The following is a 20581-nucleotide window of genomic DNA, read 5'->3' as shown; positions in this document are numbered from 1 at the left end:
GAGCCATTCACTTGTATAGCGCCATGTGGCCACGTTTTCACATACACTCTAACACTGTTTCTTATCCTTGAATTGCGAGAGCCCTGCCTAATGCACACCGCGACCATAGGGTGTAGCAGTTAGTCAACGCCAAGGTAGCCGCTCCTTGTACTATGTCTTTCATGCGAAGCATATTACTAGAGCTCAACCCAGCTCCTCAGGCGCGGCGGTGTCGCCTTCAAGGCTGGCCACGTGACACCGTGACGTCACGACAGAGGAGAAACGGGGCTCCAACTCGCGCCATCGCTCGCGGCGTCGCGGCGGTGTATAAGCAGCTGCGCTTGTTTCTAGGTGGCTTTGGGTCAACTCTTGCAAGATGGGCTGGGTGGGAATCGAACCAGGGTCTCCGGAGTGTGAGACGGAGACGCTACCACTGAGCCACAAGTACGATGCTTCAAAGCGGTACAAAAGCGCCTCTAGTGAATGCGGTGTTGCCTTAGAAACGAGCTGTTTCTAAGGCTCAGGCGTGCGTCGCTTGCTCAGGCGCACATTTCGTTGCCGCGCCGAACGCTGCGTTGCTCGACGCTCACCGCGTCCTATGCGAGGCGCGTAGTCGCTGCGCCGTAGCCCATTGTCTTACACCCCTTGGCGGGTCGACGGGAACGCTGTCGCGTTCCACTCTTGAAGGCGAAGCAGAGTAACGCATGAGTTGTTTCTTCGTCTAGCCGAACCAAATATAGCCAAGCAACAGCAGTTCACCAGGCTAAACAGTGGTTCAACAACTAAAATAAAGGCTAGTATGCTTGGCATCCTGGGCTTAACCTTAGCTAAGCCACAGCCATTTTTTCTTGTGCGGCGCTGTCTCGCTCCTATTTGAGACGAGACAAGCGTTCGCTTCGGGTAGACATGCGCACATAAGGCTGAGATGAGGGCTCACATCCTCGGACTTGTGCGGCTGTCTAGGTGGCACCCAGTTGAGCAGCGCTTGATAGAGACCGCAAGATGCTTGATTTACCACACACGCAAGGAAACTAAACTACAAGCGCTAATTTGTTTGGGTTTCCGGCCGTTGATCGCACAGTGCGTAGTAATCAATCTGTAATAACCCGTAACGCTATGAGAGATATACTAGCATGTTAATTTTGGCACATCTAATCAGCTCACTAATGGCATAAATCTTATTTGCATCAATTTTATTGCCAAGGTATGAATATCGTAGTATTGATTTCGAACATGTACTCAACAAAGTTTATTTCACTTGTAATGTTCACTCGATAACTCTGTCCCATAAACTTTGATGCTCGTGAAGGAATGTGGCCGTTCGCATTTGCGAACGACGCATGCCGCCATCGCCGCTGCTGTTGACTGGAATATTAACCACTTTAACCTCTTAAAATGATTGTAATCGGGTATGATTGCGTCAAGGCCGAAACAGACGATTTGCAGGAATAAGGCCAATCCTCGCATATGTTGATGATTAGTTGTTACTCTGCCACAGGCTCATGACAGTGCGAGTGGTTCCGGCCGCTGCCATAATGCGCTCTTGCAGCTTCGCCATCATATCCGGTGTAAATATATCGTGAGTAAGGTGCGGCTTGCTCTCTTCAGAACTCTTGAACACCCTGCCGAAGGTCACCGAATTTTGGGCTTTTTGCAAGCATTTGACCCAATCCGGTTTGCCTTCGTTGGATATAGCGGCAGCTTCCTTTGCTTTCTCCTTAGTGTCTCGGTCCACGCATTCCCAGACACCCCGGTGTCGCGTCTCTGCGCAGATCTTCTCAAGTAACTTCCGGTTCCGTCTCAACTTCTTCCCGTGCTCGCCTTCTTCGTCTAAAAAGTCAGCGATCCTCAGGACTGACGTCTTGTTCTCTTCGACTAGTTCTTCGTACGTGAGAAAGAGCACGTTGTCGTCGAATCTCCTCTCGTACCAGGAGAGGAGGTCAGTGAGATAATCACCGCAGAGCGCACGGCCATCGACGAACTTTTCGAAGAATGCTGGGAAAGCTTCGAAGGCTTCGTTAACGGTTCTGCCCTGAGAATTACAGAGCTGCTCGAAGAAGAAGACACTGCAGTCGTACGGGTTCCTTGCTACGTAAATGTACTTCGCGGAGTTCGCGCGAGGAACGAGGTGAAATGGTAGATGCGTGCGGATGCTTCCGGGTCTTGGCATGGCCTGTGCAGCCTCGGAGCCCTGCAATAGCAAATAAATTAAGATGAGTACATCGTCAACGCATTATTCTGTAGTTTCTTCTAAGAATCCTTAGTGCAGTAGAACTACCAACTGCCAGAACACTCTCAAGCTTGTGTTCTGACAAGAAACGATCCTGATTGAAAAAGAAATGGCGCGGTATTACTAAAGGAAGTCACACTGACTTCATAAAGGACGAGGTAGGTGTTAAGGTGACGGACAAGAAATTGCTCAAAAGTATTTAATTCTTCTGTGATGGGACATATCTGTGACACCAGTTGTGAGGCATTTTCAATTCAGATGAATGAGATTTCTGTTTTCTGTTTAATTTCTGCTTCCTTTGCAGTGCAGAGAAAAAGGCATCTGCGAATCTTAATAAACACTACATGGAGGGAAGCACTCTGTGCAAGCTCAGTGATTATGGTATTCGATGAATTGCACTTCGCTTATGAAGAATTACCTGATATACCGTCTACAGTATGCAGCCTTCAATAACGATGCGTCGCAAAAACCTAGAATAATAGGAGAGATTCCACAAGGGTCAATAGTTTGGCCATTATTGTTCACATTATTCACAACGATATATCTGAAATTTTAAATTGCTAGTACTTTATTAGGTTTGCTGGTGGGGCCAACGGCCTTTTTGTGGCCAAAACAATTCCGCACCTTAAGCAATTAGCTAATCAGTATTTATATATATTATCAATTTTGATATGTAAAAACAAACTACAACTAAGTGTAAGTAAAACTAACCATATTATTTTAGGGCGAAGAAATACCTCTTTGAACGAAGATACAGCATTATTATTTAATGACACTAGGAGAAAAGAGGAAAAAGTAAAGAAAATTTTAGCTGTCTTGTTTCAGAAAGACCTGCCTTGGCATACACATGTAAAGAAGGTAACGAAAGAACTAAGTCTGTAGGCTGCCTCTTTAAACTTAGTGGGCTACTGCCATAGTGGGTTAAAAAGCACTCTGTTGTACGCTATTTAATTTCACGTTATCATGTTGCCACTTGGTATGCAGCAAGTAACCAGAATTTACCTAAGATAAATGTTACAGAGAAATGGGTCCTGGGAATTTTAGACAACTATCATTGACGACTGCAGGACTTACGTATTCATCAATTGTTTCTTGAACATGAAATTCTTAACGTAACTTGGGTATATATTTATAAACGAATAAAACATCTAAAAATTGATTATATAGAAATATGACTATAATATCTCCACCAAAGTATGCTTGAGGAGAAGCACCGTGAGGACACCACAATTGAGAACTAATTCTAGTAGACAGCATATGAACTACAAAATTCGCATTTCTGAAATGGAGTAGAGCAAGAAACTAACTTCAGTGAACGATATATGAAAAGCATCTAAGTAGTTTGGTGTTACAATATAATAATGTGAAAGATGTAGGGTTTCTTCTGTGTTTCTCATGAATGTTTATTTATATTCTCTCATGTGCGCTTTGAATAATATAATTGTACGCGTGAATGCATCCTACAATAAAACTATTGTTCAAATAATTGTCTGAGTTATCGTGTGCGAGAATTTTTTCTCATTGATGTTAAGTATTGAGCGCATTTACACGGTGTACGGAAATAGTGCTTAATATATTTGTAAACACCGCATAGCTGCTTACTGTTCGGAATTAAAATTTTTAGTTGTAGATAATTGCATAATTTGTGTTACGATTTACGTCGGAAGTACATCACATTTCAGGGCTCGTATGTGTGTTTGTCGGCTTGAAATGTTGACTGGAGAAAGTCCCCCTCTCAGGGCATGCGCATTTAGCTCTTGTTCCACTTCCTTCTGTATTTGGAAAGAAAGATTAAACTTATTTTATTATTCCGCATAACGGGGCTCTAAGTAAGTGGGCGCAAGTAGACAATATTAGCATTCAAGGCTCACGTTGTTGTAATAATTTTATTAAGGAAACAAGAATTGTTTGCTGCGACTTGCTCCTGGGTGATGACGCCGGGTGCTGACGCGAGACAGACAGCGCCCGTCTTTGTATGTTTGCGTTTTTTTTCGTCTCGCATCAGACGCCGGTGCCCCCGGCCTTTAACAATCTGTCTGTAAGGGATAAAGTACACCGGGAGCCTGTGCTTCTAGCTCTGGTTACACTGCCGCTAAGGCCAGTCAAGTTCCTCGACTACCTTACTGATCACATCGGTTCACTTTGTTTCCATTTTAGCAGTCAACTTTGCTACACAAATTCTGCATTAAAATATATCGACATGAAGAAAGGCAAACGTCTTTGCTTTCCAATGAAATTACTTATTTCGGTAAGTGATTGTCTTTCACAGTTTGGTGTTAAGATAACTACATTATCCTGTTTAACCAAAATGACAAAAAACCCGATCCTAGTGTCCGGCACAAAAATAGCGGAACCTCCTTTCTTTGCGATATCAATTATGCGGCCGCCACAGGTGTATACATGCTGTCGTCATAGCTGTTGTGTTTTGCCATCACCGTGCTATGGGGGCTATTTATTCGTGCTGTGCCGCGTGCGACGGCGCATGCCCGACACACGAGCTGGGAATTGAAGGTCACGTGATGTGCTACTGGTGCTAGGGTCAGCAATCGAGCGCGACGGAGAAGGTCAATTGAGAAGAGTTGTACCTTGATGCGTCATGTGTTAGCGCCAGCTAGGTCAGTGGTCACGCAATCTTTCAGTTTCGGAGGTTCCGCACGGAAATACTAAAGAGGGCGCCAGCACATAACGATCGTTTTGAGGCGAGCGTGCATGGTACCAGCTGCCGAAACTGCCGAAACAAGTCATTCCGCCAGCGTTACCCGGCACTGCTGGCGCTCATCGAGTGAAATCTTTTATTGTGTGTATTTTGGTGGAGGTGACATCACGTGCGTTATTGAGCGAATGTTTACAGCCGATTTGCACTGCGCATACCAACACAAGTCTTCGCGTAATATAATACAACTTTAAAATCATTGCCAGTGCTTCGCCCTTCGAGTGAAACTCGAAATCAACTGATCCAACAAATGCGAAATCAGTTCTGTGAAACCTGCAAGGTGCAGAGAATTTTATAGAAGGGAATGATAATTCGCACCCGCCAGCCTTGTAGTACAAATCTGTAAAGGACCTCCATAGACGTTTCTCAATAGCACAGCCTCGCCGTTGAAGAAAAATTATTCCGGTTCCGGCAGTCGAACCCAGGACCAGCGCCTTTCCGCGACTGCTGATCTTCCATCTGAGCTAACCAGGATGCTGGCAGCTTGCAGAGCAACGCCTAATTAGCCTTCTAATCGAAATATTCCGACACATCGCAAACAAGTTTTGCGAAAGCCTGCAAAATGGAGAAAAGTTTATGAAAGCGAAAGAAAAAGGGCGAAGAAATTTTTCTATTAGTGCTTCGGTTTGTGGAATATTTTGCCATAAACCTGCGATCCATGAGCCTGTAGTTGGTTAGCTGAGATGATAGAACGACCATCCCGGAAAGGCACTAGTCTCGGGTTTGAATCATGGTCGAGGACGAATTCTTCTCTTAAACTCTGAAGTTTAAGAGAAGAATCCGCCCGCGCAAAGACGGGTGGATGTTATTTCTTCCCTTTCAAGCACAAGGTGCAGCAAGCTCTTTCATGTTCTTCTGAAAACTCCTCTAGCCAGTCTACAGATAACCAAATCTGTTCCTCTTTGGAAAGAGTCTCGGCCACAAAATAACAATATCTCAGGTCCAGCTCCAGACGCATGAGCACAGGGGCGGATTGCTGTACAGATGCAGACATGTGGGTGCGCTCCGCAACTCTGTTTGGATTTTTCGGAGCCAGTTCAAACAAAAGACATGTTATTTAGAAACAATTTACGAAGATATGATTCACCGCCCCCCCCCCCCAAAAAATAATTTTTTTTTTATATCTTAAGCTAAAGCCTTGAGCGAGGTTTTACTCTAGGTCCCTATAATTGATTCTGCAGCCTGTTGGCAATGGCGCACTGCGTTACTTATCAAGTTGCCAGATAGAAACCGACAGCCTTTTATTTATTTATTTATCACAATACCCACAGCGCCCGTAGAAATTAAAGCGGGAGGGGGGGTGGAGAAGGAAACAAAAAACCAATAAATAAAGCAGGCAAAACAAGACATATACCCGGAATGCTTTCATACTCGCACATACACACCAAAACACAAAAACACTATCTTACTTCAGTGGACGTATTGAGTTTGAAAATACATCATTTGATAGAATCAATGCGACATCGGATGGTAGTTTGTTCCATTGGCTTATGGTTCTGGGGAAAAATTGACATTTTAAACGCTTCAGTTTTGCAGACTATTTCCTTAACCTTATTTTCATGGTCCAGCCATAGAGAAACGTAATCAGGCTTGGAAAAATATTTCCCGGATTTATACCTGTTCGAGAGTGGAATATGTTATTAAAGAGTTTCAGTCTGAGATATTTCCTGCGTTGCTGCAGTGGCTCCCAACTGAGGCTTTCTTTTGCTCTTGAAACACTGAAATTTCTAGTGTAATTTGAATAAACAAAACGAACGGCTATGCTTTGAATTCTTTCTAAACTGTTCACGTCACGTGCCGTCCACGGATACCACATTGCACACGCATAATCCAGTACAGATCGGATATTTGATTTGTACTATAATACCTTTGTCTCCAGTGGCAACTTTTTTGCTTTTCTGCGCAGGAAACCTAGAATGCGGCATGCCTTAGATGTGATGTGATCAATGTGACGGCTTCAAGAAAGAACAGGTGTGAAATAAACGTCGATATATAAAGAGTAACAAAAGTCATGAGGGGTTCTTTTCCTCGAGAAACGCATATGAACGGTTTTTTTTATGTTAATGTGCATGTGCCACTTCTTGCACCACTCATTTACCTTGTACAGGTCGTCTTGTAAAACATTGCAGCCATGGGTAGAATCAATAGTGCTGTACAAAACACAATCATCGGCAAATAGCCTGATTTACGATGAAATACCGGAGCAAGTATCATTTATATAGATAAGAAATAAAAGTGGTCCTATGACTGATCCTTGGGGTATTTCAGAGGACACATCAACTTCACGGGATGTTTTGCCATTAAGCACAACTTTTTGTTTTCTTAAATTTAAGTATTCTATTATCCAGCTAACAACCGTACTGTTTATATTACAGATTTCCAATTTTTCTATAAGTAAAGAGTGAGGGACAACATCGAACGCCTTCTTAAAATCTAGAAACAAATTGTCAACAGAAAAACCCTTATCCAAAGCTCCTGCTAAATCATGCGTTAGCTCAAGCAACTGTGTTGTACAGGAAAATCCTCTGCGAAATCCATGCTGATGGGGGCTCAGCAAAGAGTGCACGTTCATGTGGCTCATAACACAACTGTAAAGCACATGCTGAAGTACCTTACAGGCAACGCTAGTAAGCGAGATGGGCCGGTAATTCAAAACACTACTTCGCGGTCCACCTTTAAGCACAGGGACGACATTGGCAAGTTTCCAGTCGTCTGGTAAGGATATTTCTAGTAAATATTTAGTAAAGATTACACACAGATATTGGGACACCTCCCGTGGGCACAAAGAAAGCAGTGCTGGTGACAAAGCATCAGGCCCAGTTGCTTTAGGCGTATTAAATGTCCTGAGAGCTGCCTCTATTCCTCGTTGGTCGATCACGATATCGTCCATGGGCTCACCCACCACTTGGGTGGGTCGCGCCACAGTGTTTTGAGTGTCAACACGAGCAGCATACACAGAACTGAAAAACGAGATAAAGCACTCGGCTTTTTCAATGTCGTTATGGATGGTAGAACCGTCGCGATCAAGAGCAGGTATTGATAATACATCTTTACTGTTCATTTTAAAGAATTGCCACAGTTCTTTCGGTCTTTTCTGTATACGCAGGTGGAACGTGCTAAAGTATTTATCTTTGGCTCTCTGCGTAGCTACCTTCATCTCTTCAGTTTTGTTCTTGAGTTTATCTTTAAGCTTCGGCGAAGGGTTTTTCTTATAAGCAGCGTAAACGTGAGCTCTCTGCCTGGCCTTGCATTTCACGTGTCGAGAACACCACGGCTTACTTTTGCTACGTCGCGCAGTCATAACCCATGATGGGGGGAATTCGCATCTGTCGCGAAATACAACCGGAAGCGCTCTCCCGTAGTTTTGGTGAATAGCAATTTGTTCGAGGTTCTGCGCACTGCACCTACTTGGTGAATATTGATGTTTGTTCACATACTTCAGATTAAACAATGGACAACACTTGCCACGACGGTCGACGCTGCGCGCGGTTTAAATTACTATTGTCCAAAGAACAATATCACCGCACATCTGATGCAGTAAAAAATCACAAATTCACAGATGCAGCAGTTGGGGATGGCTGTTCGTTGTTTGGCTCGCAAGCAATGGAATGTACGACAGCTCTGGGACTTCTGTCGGCGATGTCAAGCCAAAGTTCATGGACTATTCATCAAGTGCGACAAATACTTTTTTACAAAGGTATTGCTGGCGTATTCAGAGTTCCGTTATCAGATTCGGCAGGATGTATGAGAACTGCCGTGATGTAAATATTTTTTTTAGATTTCGCGTTATTGTAACGGGAAAAAGAGGAAGAGGTGAGTTGCCTACAGGAAATAAGACCGATTTGCTGTCCCGCATGAAGTAATAGTAATAAATGAAACGATGGCAACATGACAGGCAGAAAGAGAACGAAAATCTTCCTCTTTAGTAACGAGCGCAAAGACTACTATCACAGCTTAGCTCGCAGGCCAGGAGACCGTCGAGAACAAACTAGTGGACTATCATAGGCGTCAGTTACGATCAGTGTCCTAATATCGCTGCTTGCGAAACTGCCAGACTGGCCAATCTCAGCAGCACAGTATGCCTTCCTAGCCTGTCCGTACGCTTGTTTGGACTTATGCAAACTACGTTTATGATTGTCTCATAGCAGTAACAGTGGTGATTTTGCCATAAAAATATTATATTATTGATCCCGCTGCATGGAGCCATAAACTTTTCAAGGTGGTTTCCTCGCACCATTATAGTTCATCGAGAAGGTGACTAAGTAGTTAAACGTGGCACATTCACTATGCTTTCCTAAAAGGATCTAATTTTTTTCTGGGCATTCGCGCAGCAAAGAATTGCTGAACGCATTTGAAGGGAATTCCAAATAAGCTCACAGAGGAACCCTAATTGTATACACCTTGGAAAGCATAATTTAGACTTAAGGCCTATTGGAACTCCGGTATCGGAGCCAGCAGTCAAAGAAGTAGAGGACAAAGTGACTCGTGAGTGCGAGCGATGCTTCGAAGCTCGGCTGAGTACTCTTGAATGAATGAATGAATGTCTTATGTTTTATGGCGCAAGGGCCAATTATGGACAAACAGCGCCAAATCCGCGTTAATGAGTGTGGAGTGAAATTATGAGTTATATGAAGTTGGTGTGATGTGGCTGCAGAAGGGCCTTAAAAATGATCGCGCTAAAGTGCATAAAATATGTATAATAAGATTACGGCGATGACTTATAACGTGTTCTATGAACAATAAGACGCATTTAAAAAGAATGACATGATGTCTAAAAATATATCAGGTTATATAAGATATGCTAGAGCACTACTGCCTCCTTAGAGCCCTTGAAACACAAGGGCATGGAGGCATCTGCTGTTCAAAACAATTATCGCAGCGGCATCCTCCAGAGCGAGGATGCTCTACGAATTTAATGGGCTTATAACGTGTAGAATTACATCCTTTAAGAAGTCGAGGACTGCCTTGATGTTAAAAAGCGGTTCCTTACCAAGATACATAGCCGGGTGTAGAGGGATGTAATAACGTTATGCAAGCGGAAAATGTTTCTTTCTTTCAGGTTCAGCTTTCCGACACTCCAAGAGGACATGGAGGACGGTGAGTCTCTCACCGCATCTGCCACAGGTTGGAGGTTCACTTCCAGTAAGTAGAAAATGATGGGTCCCAAATGTGTGTCCTATTCTGAGGCGACAGAATAGGACATCTGTTTGCCGAGGTTTTGTCGGGGAGGGCCAAAAACTTAACTGTGGCTTTATAAAGTGCAGTTTATTATTTACTTCTGCGTCCCACATGTGGTGCCAGTGGTTTCGGAGTTTCCTTCTTAAGAAAGGTTTCAGGTCTGTGACAGGGACTGAAGCAGTAGGATTAGCTGCATGCAATGAAATTGATGTGGCCATCTGATCCGATAGAACGTTTCCCTCGATACCCCTATGTCCAGGCACCCAGGATAAAATCACATGTTGGTTAGACATATATGCTTTACACAGTACGGAGTAGAGTTCATTATTTACCGCATTTTTGTGGTTACAGAAAGACATCAAGGCCTTCACAACACTAAGGGAGTCCGTATATATAACTGATTTCTTGAGTTCTGATTTATTAATATACTTTATGGCCGACAGCAGGGCGTAGCCCTCAGCCGTAAAGATACTAGTTTCCGGATGCAGTACACCGGTTTCCGAGAAGGATGGACCGACGGCTACATAGGACACCCTCTCACGTGTCTTCGATGCGTCTGTGTAGAATTTGGTGCAGGCGTACTTGTACTGGAGTTCCAGGAAATGCATTTGGATTTCAATCTCTGGAGCGTGCTTTGTAACTTGAGTGAAAGATGTATGGCATTGTATAAGCTGCCACTCCCAAGGAGGTAGCAGCTTGGCTGGATGCATTAGACGAAGCTCGAGGAGTGGAACATGCATTTCATGAATAAGCTCCCTCACACGCAGAGAGAAAGGCTGTCTTACGGAGGGACGATTGCGACAGAGTGTAGCATATGTCGCCTCGTTAACGGTATTATAACACGGATGTTGAGGATTAGAGTGGACTTTCAGAAAATGTGTTTGGCTGATGTATGTTCTCTCGAGATGAAGTGACCACTCATTCGATTCTGCGTATAAACTTTCAATGGGACTTGTCCTGAAAGCGCCCGTGGCTAAGCGGATACCTAGATGGTGAACAGGGTCTAGCATCTTTCGCGCACTCGGGGCGGAGGAATGATAGATGACGGCACCATAATCTAATCGTGAACGAATCAGGCTCTTATAGAGATTCATTAAGCACTTCCTGTCACTACCCCACGTAGTCTGGGATAGAAGTTTCATTAGGTTCATTGTTTTCAGACATTTTTCTTTAAGATGTTTAATGTGGGGGACGAACGTAAATCTATAGTCAAGTATAACACCTAGAAATTTGTGTTCTTTTTTTCCAGGTATCTGTTCTCCACATAGTTCTAAGCAAGGATCTGGGATCAGGCCTCTCTTTCTTGCAAAAAGAACAGAAGAACTTTTGTTAGGATTGATCTGAAATCCATTTTTGTCTGCCCACATTGACACATTGTTCAGGCCATGCTGTACCTGTCTCTCGCAGACTGCGAGGTTACAAGATTTGAAAGCTATTTGAATGTCGTCCACGTAGACAGAGTAAAAGATGGCCGGTGGTAATGAAGCACGAAGCGTGTTCATCTTCAAGATAAAGAGCGTGCTGCTGAGCACGCTTCCTTGTGGTACACCCGTTTCTTGGGTAAAAGGACGTGAAAATACATTGCCGACTTTTACCCGGAAGGTACGATTAGACAGATAGCTTTCTATTAGGTTAAGCATATTACCAGGGATGCCCATGTCTAACAAGTCTTTTAAGATTCCGTAACGCCACGTTGTATCATACGCCTTTTCCATATCGAGAAATATCGATAGGAAGAACTGTTTATCTATAAATGCGTCCCGGATATCACCTTCAACACGTATGAGATGATCGGTTGTGGAGCGCCCTTCTCGGAAGCCGCACTGATAAGGATAAAGCATTTTGCTCTGTCCAAGGAAATGAATGAGTCGCCGATTTATTCTTTTTTCAAACACCTTACAAGTGCAACTTGTGAGGGCTATCGCGCGGTAAGTTGCCACTGAGGAAGGATCTTTGCCTTGTTTCAAAACAGGGACCACAATGGCTTCCTTCCATGCGTTTGGAAGGTACCCGGCTTCCCAGATGGTGTTGAAAAGTGTGAGTAGTGTAAATTGCGTATCATTGTGCAAGTTTTAGAGCATTTCATAAATTATTCTATCCGATCCTGGTGCGGAGCTCTTGCATGCGCTCAAGGCCGCTCTCAATTCGGCAATACTAAAAGGACGGTTGTAAGGCTCATTCTCATCTTTTTCTGGTTAATGGCTAACGTTTTTCTATTTGTTTGTAGTTGAAAAAGGATGTGAATAATTTGTTGGACTTGATGCGCTCTCAAAATACTCCCCAAGTGAGTCTGCCTGGTCTTGGAGTGTATCGCCCTGTGTGCTTACCAGAGGGACTGAATATGTTTGCCGCCCTCTTATCCTAATAACCTTGTTCCAGACTTTGGCCTCATTTCTAAACGAGTTAATACTCAATAAAAACTTGTGCCAACTTTCTCTTTTGGCCTGTCGGCGGGTTCGCCTGCCTTGGGACTTCGCTTTCTTAAAGTTAACAAGATTCTCCGCAGTGGGAGACGCGCGTAGCAACCCCCACGCCTTGTTCTGATTGTTACGGGCGATCCTATATTCGCTGTTCCACCATGGTACACGTCGTTTGCATGCCAAACCACTCACTTCGGATATGCCTTTTGATGCGGCATCTATTATGAATGCTGTAAGATACTCCACAGCAGCATCAATTTCTAAAGAAGACATCTTAGCCCATGAGATGCTAGTGAGAGTTCGAAATTTCTCCCAGTCAGCTGTGTCTATCTTCCACCTAGGAGCTTGTGGAGGATATTCCTTTTCTATAGATGTTCTTTTCAGTATGGGGAAGTGGTCGCTCCCGTAAGGATTGTTCGTAACTTTTCCCATTCGAGTTCGAGCAGTATAGACGGGGAAACTATATTAAGACCTATTGAAGAAAAGGTTCTGTTTGCTAGAGAGTAATATGTGGGTCCCTTCTTATTCAGCAAGCAGGCACCTGAAGAAAAAAGGAACTGTTCAATTAGACGACCTCGCGCGTCTATACGAGAGTCGCCCCACAGGCAGCTGTGCGCATTGAAATCGCCAAGAACAACATAAGGTTCTGGCAATTCGTCTATAAATGACTGAAATTCATGCTTGTTTAACTTGTAGTGTGGGGGTACGTAAAGCGAGCAAATGGTGATGAGTTTATTTAAATGAACAGCTCGAACCGCCACTGCTTTAAGGGGCGTTTGTAGCTGTAAACGCTGACAGGAAGTACTTTTATGAATAAAAATGGCAACACCGCCTGATGATACGACAGCATCATCACGATCTTAGCGAAACTTGACATGCGGTCGGAGAAAGCTTGTGTGTTCTGGTTTTAAGTGTGTTTCCTGTAGGCACAGCACTTTTCGATTGTGTTTTTGGATAAGTTCTTGCACGTCATCAAGGTTCCTAAGAAGACCTCTGACGTTCCATTGGATTATTTGTGTATCCATATTGGAAGTAAATAAGTACTGTGTGTATAGAAACGGAGGTGATGCCTTAGGTTACAGAGCTCTTTCGAGGCCCTGTAACGGGGGTTCTGTCGTTTTTGAAGCGTTCGAGGGAGCCTCGCCGCTCCTTAGGCGCTTGGTGCGCCTTGAGGATAGGTGTAGTGTCCATTGCCTCTTGTGAGGCGCCGGACACGTGCTCTTGCGAGCGAGAAGTTTCCCGAGAGAGTGCCGCCTTGGAGGGCAAGACCCCTGCGCCCACCAGCCCGGAGGTCGATGGGGCTCCCTGAGGGATTTGGCTGCGCCGGCTGTTGCCTGCGCTGGAAGGGGCCGGGGAGGTTGGGGCAGTCTCGGCTGCGCCCACCTTCGGGGTTGATAGTCCCTTCTGCTCGGTTGATGGAGCAGCGCTAGCTGCGACCACCGTTGGGGCAGATGGCGTGACTGCCGACTCACTGCTTGTGGGTCGGACAGCCGCCGGAGGCCGTTGTGACGCTGCCCCCTGACGCGCCACTTCGGCAAAGCTTTTCTTTGGCAGGTATGCTACCCGACTTCGTGCCTCTTTGAACGATATATTCTCTTTTACTTTTATCTTTAGAATTTCTTTTTCCTTCTTCCAGGAGGGGCACGACCGCGAGTACGCGGCGTGATCCCCGTCACAGTTTACACAGTGCCGAGAGTTCTTACAAGCTTCAGTGGCGTGTTCAAGGGCACTGCATTTCGCACATGTTTGGCGGCCCCGGCAGCTCTGCGAACTGTGGTCGAAACGCTGGCATATGAAACATCTTAGCGGAATCGGCACATATGATCTGACACGGAGCTTGATGTACCCCGCCTCTACAGACTCGGGCAGAAAACTTGAACCAAAATTGAGTATTAGGTGCTTCGTTTGAATTTCTTTTCCATCCCTTCTCATCTTAATTCTTCTCACATTGACAACAGTCTGCTCACTGAAGCCCTCCAGGAGCTCAGCCTCTGTCAGCTGCAGCAAATCATCATCCGAGACAACTCCGCGGGTGGTGTTCAGAGTCCGGTGTGGAGTGACTGTCAGTGGAAAATCCCCAAATGATACTAGACTGGGGAACTTTTCGTATTGTTTCTGATCATGCAGCTCTAACAGGAGCTCACCACTTGCCAGCCTTGATACCTCGTAGCCTGGACCAAGGACATCAGTTAAGGACTTGGAAACTTGAAAAGTGGAAATATTTCGTATTTGTTTATCGGATTTTTCTGATTGGATCGCATGGTACCGTGCGAAGTTCGGGCATTGGCGTCCAAAGAACTGGAAAACATCTTCGGTGCGTCCTCTTTTCTGAGGGCGATCGGGAAGGCGAGGAAAGGAGCTAGCCATAGACAAATTTAAATTTCGGCAATAACGCCAGTCACCCACCATGGAGCCCTACAAAGGGACGCTACAGGTACTGTATGTACAGGTCCTGTAAACTCCAGCTATACGTCATCACTATGACCAAATATGAAATAACCTAGGGTGGCTATTCACACGAGGTTAACCCTTGCTGCCTGGAAAATTGGAAGTAAAAAGAAGCCAGGAGAAGACAGGAAAGTGGGAAGTGAGAGAAAGACGAAGGCTGGAGGGAGAGAGAGACAGGAAAAGGCAACTACCGATTTCCCCCGGGTGGGTCAATCCGGGGGTGCCGTCTACATGAAGCCGAGGCGAAAGAGGTGCATTGCCGCCGCCGAGGGGCCGTAAAGGTCCCATCACCCGGCATTGGCTCAACCCCCAGGATACCCTTTTCCCCGGACACTGCTAAGCCGCACACGGTTAGACGCGGGAGAGTCCAACCCTCGTGTGCTCGGGTACGTGGTGTCGCAACACACCAAACGCCTGCTGACGCAGACGCCCCTGCGGGGGGCTGAGTACCCTTGGGCGCGACCGGCCAGGACTGCGGCCTGCTGGCGTGGAATGAGGGACCGCGCCGTTCCTACATTAGCACCCGTAACGTTGGTCCCCGGCAGCGTTCCGGGACGGACCATGATTGTGGGGAAGGCGGGCGGTGTCCGTACCATGGGCGGTAGCGACGCCTGCCCAGCCTGGTTTGTGGTCATCTCCGCGGTGCGAGCTGCAGCTCTACCGTTCGCTGAGGAGTGTTTCCGCCGACTCCTACTCTGTCTGAACACGGGGGCGGAGCTGTTTATTATGTGCTGATGTAGCTCCCAACGCTACCATTGGAGAAGGGACCTGCCGGTGCGATTACTGCATCAGCTCGATGCAGTACTGCATCAACGCGACAAGTTGTCGAAGCATGGGGACCACGCGGGGCTCCAACGTCGGAGGCATGGCCACGTCCAGGGAGTCGGAGATGTCGGAGAGCGATGACTACTGACCGTTGACGGCAAACGAGCGGCCAAAGCATGCAAAGGCAAGCTGTCGCAGAAAACAGCTTGGAAGAACCCCTCGTCGGGTTCTTCCGAACCGAGAACAAGAGCGGCGCTTCGTCCTCGTCTGAGCCCGAAGAGGGCATAGTCTAGGACTGTGCCGGCGGTTCCTCGGTGCCGGCTGGCGGCACTGGCAGCGGAGACGATGACGACGATTCCGAAGAAAAGGTGTTCAACGATGGCTACGACGGGAACCTCGTGGGAGCTTGAGCTCAGTTGCCTACGATAGTGGTAGCGGCACCGTTCGAGCGAGAATCATCACCGTCTGCTATCTCCCCGTACTGTTAACTGCGTAGTGCAGTGCCGTGTGGTCTCTGTGCTGTGGAATGACACCGAGCGGGCGGCTGCTACTTCCGGCGACCTTCTGCGTGCACTCATCAAAATGATGTCCAGGAGGAAGACCGGACCAGCTGTGCCTGCGGAAATGGTTTAGGGCCTTCTGGTTCCTGCAAGACTTCGAAAAGTCAGAGGCTTCACCACGTGGTCTGCCGCATCTTCGCGAAGCGTACGTCCGGGAACCCAGCCAGGTATAGCGCCCTCGGATTCCTCGAAGACCTCGGTGACCGAACGTTACCTGCTCCACCGATCTTCGTTCAGTGCAGCAGTGTGCAAGGTTTTCTCGCCACCGGGGCCGCGGTGCCGTCACTGCAAGTCGCCGTGGGCCAGTGCCATCTTCACCTTCGCAGAGAGAGGGGCGGTATGGGAACTAGGGCATCGGCGCCAGAATTGAAAGAAGTAGACGACAAAGTTACTCGTGAGCGCAAGCGGTGGTTCGAAGCTCGGCTTGCCGCTCTTGGGTGCGACAGGCCAAGACTGGGGCCTGCTGGTGTTTACTGAGCGACCGCGGCGTCCCAGAGGACATATAATTTTTTTCAAAAAGTTGCCAGAAAGTGATAACGTAAAGAAATTGAAGTACAATATCTACAACTCTGTAGCAAACCAATACTGAAGTTCTCTGACAGCATTTGTGACAGCATGTGAAGCAGCAATATGATAAACACCACGAAGCTTACGCGACGATGCGGTGGAATGCAAAACTTCTGCTCACGAAGTCCAGGTAGATCTCACAGCGGCACATAATTTACAAAACATTATTTTTGTCCGCCTAAAATGTTAAATAACGTGCAGTGAAAAACAGCGAACACGGATGTTGCCTCAGCGGACGTTACGAAAAAGTATTTTCTCTTCGGGGCAACTGCTTTCCTAAGGAGGCAGGAAAAGGTGCGGGCGAGAATGTGTGAAAAGTGTGAAGTCTAAAATCAATGGATAAAACTTTCACAAGTGTGATGTTTTCTTTATGGTAGTGTTAAAGGGTTGTAAATTTGATGCTTGCCTTTTTCCTGATCTCACCAATATTTGTAAGACATAATACTGATTATCTCTATCAAAATCTGTAATCAGCACTCACTCATGTTGCATGTTTCTTTAAGGGGTAATGAACCTCATCACATTCAGGGCAGTGCATGACGATACAAAACGGAATTTTTTGATGTATTCTCTGTAAGTAAAGCTGCTATAACAATTGTTGCACTTTATCTTTTCATTAAGTTCACATTACGCCTAGGAAAATCTAGTCATTACATCCGTATTGAAGACGGAACTACGCAACATCCGATGAGCAGATCGTGTGCTCTGTAGAGCGACGTATAGCATCCTCTGACTGTACTCCGTTGTATATCCGCACATTATCATGAAGATGCTTTTGCAGGGGTCGTGGTCATTTCCCACAAGTGTATCTGCGTTGCCGGGTGTCACGTCGCGCTCGAGAGAAAGCTTAATGTTAACGGCACCCTGCGCATTTCCTAACGGACTGAATGGGAAACCAGTAAAGCGCGGATTGAATGCTGGGTCCGACACACGTTTTCTGCTGTTCCAGCGACTCGCTGCTTGCAACGTCTGTCGTAACTAGCCTGAGGGCACTAAAGCACATAGCCAACGTGTGTACCACAATCAGCGATGTACTGCTCATCGATTGAAATGACCAAATGGATCCCTTAAAAATGCAAGCAAACACTGTCACGCCATGCGATAGCAGCCCCGGTGCACCATCACAGGAAACAATCATGTATTAGAAATTTTCATTTTTAAAACCAGCATGTAATCGAACCGCCCACCCTACTCAGTTAGCATGTCGAAATACGGCAAGAATTTCAATACTATCATTGACAGTATACAAGATATATATGATCCGCTATATATTCAGAGTACACCTTGGTAAAAAATATTATTTGTTCTTGACTGACTGACTGTTATTGCCAGAAACAACACTTAGTTTACACGCGGACGTGCCCAGCAACGAACGCGTAATGGAGTTTGTTCTTCTTCGACCAGCGACAAGTCACCTTTTCATCCCCATTCATTTTGCTTTCCTTGTTATATTTCTGCATTACAGTTTCAACCTCACTTACGCTTTCCTTGGCTTTAATGTATCTTGGCTTTCTATCGTCCTGCCCTAATAAGGTCCTTTATAACACCATGGGCAGGATTTTGAGAATGAACAGCATGGTCGAAAGCGCGACCGTTTACAGTCGGTGTACGGGCGTTTTTAGCCTTCATGACGTAAACACTGGACGCAACCGTGCAGGCAACAAGGCCACGCTTACCTGCATTTCGAGGTGCGGTAGATGCGCCGCATGATCAATGAGCGAAGCTGGTGGGGCCCTCTCGTGGAAGATGTAGTAGATAATCTCTTGCACCCAGTCGCCACCACTTTGGGGGAAATGTGTGACGACGAAGATGTCGTCCGGCGCAGGCTGGTAGCACAGCGCCGAGCGGACACTGTCCTGGGGGTAGAATTTGCTGATGGCAGCGCCATCTGCCACGTGACGGATGCGGCTCTCGGGCATGGTTTTCTGGCAACATACGCAGTTTATATCTCAAATTTATGCGTATTTGAACAAATAATTTGCAGGCTTCTGAATAACATTCATAAGGTTCGTCAAGTCATTCTATCTTACCACGTGAGACCTTTCGAACAGAAGCTCGAAAATTTCATCCAGACGGTAATGCCGGAGAAAGAAGAAATTTTTTTTGCTCAATGGCTACTTTGAGGCAAGACGAAAGTTATGTTTTGGTAGATTTCAGTGCAACTACATGCTTCACCCACAATGAAATCACATGTGTTGGTCACACTTTATGATGCGATACCTCCAGTGCTAAATTTCATGTGATGAAGCTTGGTATTTGAACCTCATACATTCTGCATGACTGACTTTTCTAAAACGTAAGCACGCTGTATTAAGAGCTGCTTTCAAAATACACAGCGCGAAAGAACAGATAGTGCTGATCCCACGCACTGTGAGAATCAAGGTTAGGTGAGCCATTTCGTAGGTAGATCGCTATCTAGTATTTCTTGTGGTTCCACAAGGCGATAGCAGATGGACCAACGTGTTTTACAGCATTAGCTATTATGGTCTCATTCTACTAGCGTTTAGATTGGCGCTGTTTTCTGCCGCCGCCGTCGTAATATGAAATGCGCCAGCAAAGAGACCCTTAGTACTTCCAATGGGTGTAAGAAGTCGCTTATATCGCTTCGCTGTCTCTAAGGTATCAGCTATCACCCCCATTACCACATGTCCGTGAATCGGTTTCTAATGCTGACATACCTGTCTTTTTAGTCGAACGACTTCTGCGGCTTCCGAGGTTAGTTAGGCGGCGAATATATATGTAGAAAGTTCACTTGCAAGTTTCAACAAACTTGATTATTCCGCAACAAGCGAAATCAAAATGTGGTTGCCCTTTAGCAAGACGAAAGCATGTTTTTCTCATGACTGAGCTGGAAGTGCAAAAGTTAGAAGAGTGCCAAAGACGGTGTTTACAAACATCGTCTGCACATATAACGCATAATTGTCGGCGCAAACTTCGGCAGGTAAGACCCTAGCTTTTATAAATTTAGTGATTCAAACGTAAGCACTCCGACATCCTACATAAACATCATGTTCCTCACGAATAGGCTCTGTTTTACATTAAGTGCTGAGCAAAGGAACATGTGGTTAAAGAAAACATCTGCAATCAATTAGCCATCGTACCTGGGTATAGTAGTACGTATTCTCCTACCAGTGAAGTGAGCGTACGTCTTGGCTGAAGCACAAATAAGAACTGACTCTTACTCCCGGTCACAGCTTCACTGGCACACTAGCTTTGAATGTAAAAAGGACGCGCGAAGAGGCAATATTTCAAAAAGCCGTGCTGTGTGAGGCGCACATGTGGCAGAGACCGGAAAAAAGGAAAGCCAGGAAAGCGTACTGCTACACTGCAACATACACGTGCCCTTCTCGGCGCAAGCCGAGGTTGACAACCGAGTAGTGAATCAACAAACGTTACCACCTGCACGTGGGAGAATTTTTTTGTTATTTGAGTCCTGACTGTCACATTTTTGTCGGTATGACCCTGGTAAGCCAGTTCGTCGGTCAAAATGAGCCATCACAGCTACACATGTGTACATCCGGCCACCATGAAGCAAAGCGAAATAAAAAATTACTTGCATTTCAGGCTTAGAGATGCCATTGAGAAAAATCACAGCGGAGCGTTTTATTTTCTTAGACACCGGTAATATGAGTCGTTAACGGATTGCACGCGTATTTTCAAGCATCAAACGTCACACGCGTGAAAGAAACGTTCTTTTTAACTTTGCCTCCATTTACTGTTG

The 20581-nt window shown here is 45.9% G+C and overlaps 1 protein-coding gene across 1 annotated transcript; it reads right to left on the bottom strand.

Annotated features, from left to right (window-relative positions):
- Positions 1-1182: 1182 nt before the first annotated feature.
- Positions 1183-20064, bottom strand: LOC142588999 (amine sulfotransferase-like). Its single transcript, XM_075700793.1, has 3 exons — positions 19962-20064; positions 18537-18785; positions 1183-2170 (listed from the first exon to the last, which is right to left on the bottom strand). The coding sequence occupies exons 2-3, from the start codon at positions 18777-18779 to the stop codon at positions 1457-1459; spliced, it is 957 nt and encodes a 318-aa protein (XP_075556908.1). The 5' UTR covers positions 18780-18785; positions 19962-20064; the 3' UTR covers positions 1183-1456.
- Positions 20065-20581: the final 517 nt, after the last annotated feature.

Source organism: Dermacentor variabilis, chromosome 7 (assembly GCF_050947875.1).
Source record: "Dermacentor variabilis isolate Ectoservices chromosome 7, ASM5094787v1, whole genome shotgun sequence".
In the NCBI taxonomy this organism is placed as follows: domain Eukaryota; kingdom Metazoa; phylum Arthropoda; class Arachnida; order Ixodida; family Ixodidae; genus Dermacentor; species Dermacentor variabilis.
This window is presented reverse-complemented; position numbering and strand designations above follow the sequence as displayed.

Bases quoted from the DNA above. Each gene is read 5' to 3' on its own strand.
- LOC142588999 (XM_075700793.1), bottom strand. From the start codon at position 18,779: ATGCCCGAGAGCCGCATCCGTCACGTGGCAGATGGCGCTGCCATCAGC. The intron at 2,171-18,536 runs GTAAGCGTGGCC...TTGCTATTGCAG, and splicing joins TACCGCACCTCGAAATGCAG to GGCTCCGAGGCTGCACAGGC.